Source organism: Echinops telfairi, unplaced genomic scaffold, assembly GCF_000313985.2.
Source record: "Echinops telfairi isolate 266 unplaced genomic scaffold, ASM31398v2 ScPeMD7_22;HRSCAF=79, whole genome shotgun sequence".
NCBI lineage: Eukaryota > Metazoa > Chordata > Mammalia > Afrosoricida > Tenrecidae > Echinops > Echinops telfairi.
This window is the reverse complement of record NW_022103919.1, coordinates 9919927-9927007: the sequence shown is the minus strand read 5'-3', so window position 1 is coordinate 9927007 and position 7081 is coordinate 9919927. Positions and strand designations below refer to the sequence as shown.

The 7081-nt window shown below is 38.3% G+C and overlaps 1 protein-coding gene across 1 annotated transcript in view; it reads right to left on the bottom strand.

Annotated features, from left to right (window-relative positions):
• Positions 1-7081, bottom strand: part of SMC5 (structural maintenance of chromosomes 5) — a 91397-nt gene that overhangs the window by 77615 nt on the left and 6701 nt on the right. The window contains exon 2 of the mRNA XM_004713826.4: positions 3703-3844. Coding sequence (XP_004713883.1) covers positions 3703-3844 — 142 coding nt within the window. The remainder of the gene's footprint in view (positions 1-3702; positions 3845-7081) is intronic.

Sequence of the window (7081 nt, the reverse complement as noted above, 5' to 3'; positions counted from 1 at the left end):
CTAATAAGTGCAAGAATGAATAAAATGTTCTAAAATTGATTGTGTTGATGATTGCATTACTCCTTTTAATATATCTAAACCACTGAATTGTATGATATATGGATTATATGTCAATAAAACTTAAAAAAAACAAACAAATATAATCTCTAAACTGATTTGCTCTTTTGTCTTCTTTTCTCTAGTTTTGTTACATATACCTGATTCTCTTAAGTGTTAAATGTATTATTTGGCTGCTGTAAAAAAGAACAAAAACCATATTACATGTGCTCTTTTCAAGATAGCATTGCTTTTGCTTAAAATTAGGGTTTTGGTACTTATTACCAATTATTTTATTTTCATATTCTCTAATATAGTCTAAGTTATTTGATGGATCAGAACAATACTGCTATAAATAGTTCTGTATTTTAATTTTGTATAAATGTGCAAGAAGGCTCTAGAGTATCAAGTTTGCTAATGCTGTTCAAGTCTCCTATATTCTTACTAATGTTTTATATGACTGAGCTATTAAGTATTGATAATTTTCCTACTATGATTATGGATCTGCTACCTTATGAGAGTTCTATCGGATTTTGTTTATGCCCTTCAAAGCCAAATTATTATGTGAATTCAAGTGGAGAATTGATTTATTTTCTGGCTGAACTAAACCTTTCATCAATATTTAATAACCACTTTTAACTCCAAAAATAATTCCTGTTTGAATGTGTATTTTGTCTAGTATTAATCCATTCATATCTATTTTCCTTTGAACAGAACCCTCCTGGCACGTTGTATCATCCATGTCAACGTTCTCAATCTTTCGGAATTCTAAATAAAACACAACTGAGTCTTATGTAACCATTCGAACAGACTATATTTTCATGAGCATGGAGACCATTTTATAATTATTGTCATTACTAATTTATGTGGATATACTTTGACCACTTTAATTTGTGTTTTTTAAATTCTTTTGTTTCTTTTAAGCCTCCATTTGGGTCACTGGGGCAATGGCTAAATTTTCGCCTTTCATTTCTATTTGTTTCCCTTTCTTGTTTAGAGGATATATGTTCCATTTCATTTTAATTTATGTGGATATACTTTGACCACTTTGTGTTTTTTAAATTCCTTTGTTTCTTTTAAGCCTCCATTTGGGTCACTGGGGCAATGGCTAAATTTTCCCCTTTCATTTGTATTTGTTTCCCTTTCTTGTTTGGAGGATATATGTTCCATTTCATTTTTTAATATACATACCTAGTGATTTCTGAAGTGACGCCCTCATCTCAACTTTCTTTTAATAATATAAACCCTTAAGAGCGATGTAACTCTGATCGTCCCACTCCTATTATTCCAATAGTCATCTTTAGATTGTTTTAATCACCAGAAATTACTCACATTATATTAAACACTTTCCATATACCTTCCTAAATGTTTATCCTTTTTCCCCTCAACCGTTCTTTTTGCATCTCAGAACTGTCCTCTGCGATTATTTCCCCTTTCTAAATCATTATGTTCAAAGTTTTAGTTAGGATCTCAGGCTTTAAAAAACAAACAAAACAGAAGCCTACTCCTTTATGATGGAAAGAGATGAGGCTGTTTGCTACTGTAAAGAATTACAGTCTTGGAAACCCTGTAGAAAATATTTATACTGTCCTGTTGGAGCCTTGGTGGCATAGTGGTTATGCATTGGGCTGCTAACTGCAAGGCCAGCAGTTCGAAACCACCAGTCACTCCACCAGAAAAATACAGGACTTTCTGTCCCCATTAAGAATCTTGGAAACAGCGACAATTCTACTTGGTTCTACAGGGTCACTGTGAACTGGCATCAACTCAAGGGGAGTTTGGGTTTTTGGTTTGGGTCGGGTCACTGTGGGTCAGAATCAACCAGATGGAAGTGGGTATGGTTTTTGGGTTAAACTTGCAACCAATTTTATCTCTCAAAACAAAGCAAATATCCTTAATTTATATTCTTTATTTACAAGTTTTTAGGTTCAATTATGTAGCTCATTGCTTTTGTCGATTCTCATTTTTGGTGACCCATTTCTTCCCATGTTTTGTAATTGTTATGTAAGAATTCAAGAATTCTTGGAAACACATTTTCAAATTCTTTTGAGGATTGATTGAAAGGTATGCTCCTTCATCAGAGGATTTGGATGGCCCCTGCCAGGTGTCTACAGAATATATGTCTGCTTATTGAAGCCACCCACTTATATTTGTCACAATAGCACTAGATCACAAAAACAGATATACTGGTATCAATGAAAACAGAAAAGTTGCTGAGACTGCCTATCACCAAACCAAAGCTTCACAGGATGTGGTTTCTTGTTTTGGAGGATCAAGGTCATGATTTTGTGGGACGTCCCAGCTAACTGATCTAATTAATGTTTAGTGTTTCTGTTCTACCGCCTGGTTTGATATGTACTGCTTAGAGTTTTAAAGGTTTGCAGTAAATCATCCCATAAATGGTCTCTATTCTCCTAGGACAGAGGAAGGAGAATCAGGAATAAGGAGAAGGATGCGAACTGTGCGGCTTACTGCCTCCATGTACAATTTTCTCCTTCGCCATGAAGAACTGAAGAACTAGGTGATGCCTAGCTATCATCACTCAACATTCTGTTCAAAGACTCCAATGCGGAAATGCAGAGCAGAACTGAAAATTCCCAGAGACTCCACAACTCTTGGAACCACCAAGTTTGGATGAATAAGCTGTAGGCCATTAAACCAAAAATATCCCCAGGAGTCTTTTTAAAATCAAGTAACAGTTTAGTTTCACTAGTAAAAAGGGTCTGTCTTTGAGCATTATGCTCTTTTACGAATTCTCTCCGTGGGGTGAAACTGACAACAGCTGCTCCAGAGCTGGGGCAGGATTAGGTTGAGAAAAGAAAGAGTGAAATGGCCGAGGAACTCAAAGAACGCAGAATCGTGCATGTAGACGGTTTTGAATTGGTATATGTTTTCCTATGTATTCTTAAACAACCAAATAACAAGTATTTTAAAAAGAAAAAGAGGACAATTTTAAATTATAATATGCATTCTAGTTGTAAAATTCACTGCCATTGAGCCCATTGTGATTCACGGAGACCTAATAGCGAGAGTAGAACTGTCCGTCTGGTTTTGAGACCGTAACTCTTTGGGGAACGTTCTCCTGCAGAGTGGCTGGTGGTTTCAAACTGCGGACCTAGAGGCTAGTCTTAACACCAATTCCAGCTTACAGTTCAAACTTTGAAAGACTTTCTTTCCCCTCCTCCATTCAAACAAGTCAGCTCCTCCCTCTGCTATTGTTTTTCCAGATACACCCCACTCTTGACCTCTAGGTTTTACTACAGCACCCTTAGCACTCCAACCTTGAAGAACCAGTTTAAAGGCAGACTGCTTCAGATTGAGAGGAGTCAGGTATCAACAATGACTCCTGGGAAGCAAGGCTAGATAGAGCCTGTTTACCTCTTCACTCGCATTATTTTGGTTTTGCCTTTGGTAAATATTTCTCACCTTTCCACAAACTCAGTTCTGATTTTCAATTATATATTCATACTTTTTTTTTGCATCTTAAGTGTAGGTACTTGGAGAATTCTCAAGGCATACAGTCCAAAATACTTACAGAAATTAAAACCCTTCTTTAAGCTTTACTATTTACCAATCTCCCATTCCTTATTTGCAGTGACTGATTAAAAGCAGTTAGTGGTTTTGATTTGAAAATAATTTTTCAGAAAAGTTTTTACGGTAACTTACCTTATCTGCCCTCCCCATGAAAGCAGGCTTGCCTGCTAATCCAAGGCAAATGGCACACACGATGCTGGACTTCCCCGTTCCGTTAGCTCCAATAATCATATTCAAGTGCGGCCCAGGAGACACTTCACAGATATCATATGTTCTGGATTACAAAGAGGGGAAATGACGATCCAGAGTCATGATGAGGAGAAGAACAGCTTCTTTACAAAAGCATGCATTCTTGCTTTGTATTAACATGATCTAAAGACATCCTCGACACTCCTTTAGAAAGCCAACTAACCTTACACATTAAATGTTTTTATAGGTAGTTAGTAAATTAAGAGAAACTCTCTATCTGTGGAAGTAATTAAAAAAACGTCAATGCACCTATAAAATAAGCACATCCATAGTGGGTTAACCACAAGGCCAGCTGTACACGCCAAGAGACAGAAAGAGGAGGCTTCCTACTCCAGTAAGGAGTAGTCTTGGAAATCTAGAGGGCAGTTCCTGGTAGCACATCTATTGCTAGGATAACATCATTTGACATGCTTTTTCCAAAATCATGTCTGTTGGGTACAGCAAGATTTGACATAACTTACTATTTTTAATAATTACAGCATATACTAAAATATATCAAAGTTACTACAGGAACTCGAAGGTGTTTTTTGTTCTGTTTTGGTAGGGGAGGGAATTTACTGTGCAAAACTAAATAACTGTTAAGAGAAATTATGACTTAGTTTAAATCTGTAAGTTTTTATGTGAATATTTATTTAAAGTGGCCAATAACAAATTATCATATTTTAACATTTAAAATAATCCAACAAGTAATTTGTGTTCTAATTCAAACTAAGTATTATTTCTTGGGAGACACAGGGAAAGTAGGGGTCGGGCAGCAGACATGGTGTGATGGCATGTGGCGCAGAAGCCCCTTTTCCTAGGAATGTGATTAGTATCGCGTGGATAACCGTGACTCAGAAAGGTTTGCTTTTCAAACAAGGCTTGAAGAATAAATACTGTGTCTAAGTGATACAAGAAAACCAAAATATTATCTATCATGCTGAAGTTTGAAAAACCAAAAAAGAAGTACAACTTTCATGCCCCTCAGTTTGTGGTCAGAAACTTCACTACAGGATCTATTGGTAGTGCATGAGCAAATAAATCTTACTCCTAGGAGAAGAAACGAAAATGCATCCCCAAGCACTTCTCTGATGGCCCCTCACACCAGAAAGCTAAATGCTCCAGATTAGAACAATAACTACCTGAGATTCAACTTACTGCCACTGAGTTAATTCTGACTCATAATAAACCTATAGGACAGGATAAAACTGACCTTATGGGTTGCCAAGACTAAATCTTTACAGGCATAGGAAGCCTCCTGTGTCTCACGAGGGGCAGCTGGTGGTTTTGAACTGCTGAACTTGAGGCTAGCAGTCCAATGCATAACCTACTTCACCGCCAGTTCTCCTTTGTGCAACAGTAAGCATCTAATGCTCATTAGTCACTTCGGCCAATTATGGCAAAATGTAAAACAACCCCTGACCCAGAGATTCTTCTAACTTATCTTTGAATACCCTGACGTGGAACCCATAAAGCAGCTCTCCAGTAGACGTCATCAAATTCCACAAGCCCCCCCACCCCCAATCAATGCCTCACTTGCTACTATTCTGCTAACTAGATAAATAATTTAACCACACACACTTCAATTGGATACCCCAAGAAGCTAATCATTTAAAAATTCTGGCTGGTAATAAAAACAAATAGTAGCACAGCAAATGAAGAGTATTTTCTGACAGGTTTCCCAAAGCCATGCTTCTCAATTCAAATTAGACCAAACGATCTAATTTATCTTTCAGGTGTTTTACTGCTTACCACCTGTGTCTTTAGTTGACCACTAAGGCATTAAATTAATATTCCACATCAACTCTGTTAAGATTTTGATCACACACACACAAACAAAAAGGGTTGAATGAAAGTGGTAGAATTTCTGCCTCAATGAGTGGGTTCAAGTACTTATAGGTTAAATTTCAGGTTCACAAATGATTAAAATAAAACTAGTTGGAACATCTGACATTTGGAAAATTCCCTTAGGTGGAATTCTTAAATTTCACATACTTGCCCTCTTCTTTAAACACCTGAATTTCTAATGAAATTTTTACATACCAGGTCTGACTGGAAAGAGAGATGCGAGCGAGCGCTACTTAAGGCCACAGAAAAGAGCTGGAGACTCTGGCCTCCTACAGAGATTCTACACAGGGAGGGCTGCGGGAAGCAGAACAGAGCTCTGTATCTTTCTGTGAGCTCCTCTTCTCTAGCCACCCCGAGAACTCTTGTCGAATGTTACCCCTTTATTACTCTCTATCTTGACATCTCACGAATTATACCTGGTATCAGCCCAGATGACTACACTCAGTAACACAGAAAGACTAGCTTAAAAAAATAAAAAGTATTTCGACTACTAGAGTTCTGGTTCACACAGGCATGGGTTTATTCCAAACAAACATGTTTTCTGCAATGGCTACAGACAAGTTCTCTTAGTAATACATTTGTCTTAATCTTGCTAGGGGTTTTATTTTTTAAATGTAACTTTTTGTTTTGGGTGAAAAAAATGATTTGAGATCAAAAATTGGATCAAATATTTAACAAAACTCAAATGGATATATTCCCAAACTATTGAAGCTTTGCAACAAGTCTGCAGGAATGCTGCCTCACACAAAACAAGGTTTTGGACGGATCAAGCCCTCGGAGGAAGGCTGGGAAGAGCTCCGAGAATTGGACAACTGAAGAAACTGTGGCTGCAATTCAGGGACGGGGACCGTGGAGGACTAGCATACAAGAAGTTCCCTGGGAAACTGCGATGGCTAGGGGGTTTTTGTGGTGCCAAACCAGCAGCGGGAAGAAGACATGGATGGAGTCTAGTTTGTGGATCAGGTTGCAGCCTGGTAACATCCCTTGGAGGCGTGGCCTCAACATATAATGCTGTGGACTTTGGCCTCTTCTCTCCTTCCCGCCGGTTAGGACCCAAGTGTTACCTGATCAGGTACCTCCCCGCGCAGCACCACCTGTTGGCTACCACTAGACTCGCTGCACCACCAGGCAGTTAACCTCACATTGCCACACCATGAGGTCCCTCCTTGACTTGCTTCTCCTCTGGGTGCTACTGGCCACCGCCACACTTCATTCCGCCTTCCTAATTCTTTGGCCTTTGGGGGCTAGTGGCCGTGAGAGGGCAAGAGCTTGAGTATATTAACTGCCCTCTGAAAAGGAGTCGGACTGAGCTCCTGTACTGCTGTATGGGCTGCTTTGCTGCCATAATTCCCATTCACTATAGAAACTTAGAATTTTTTCAAAGGTATGTATTTAAATCTTTTTTTTTTTTTTACAAAACAACCTTATCACCTTC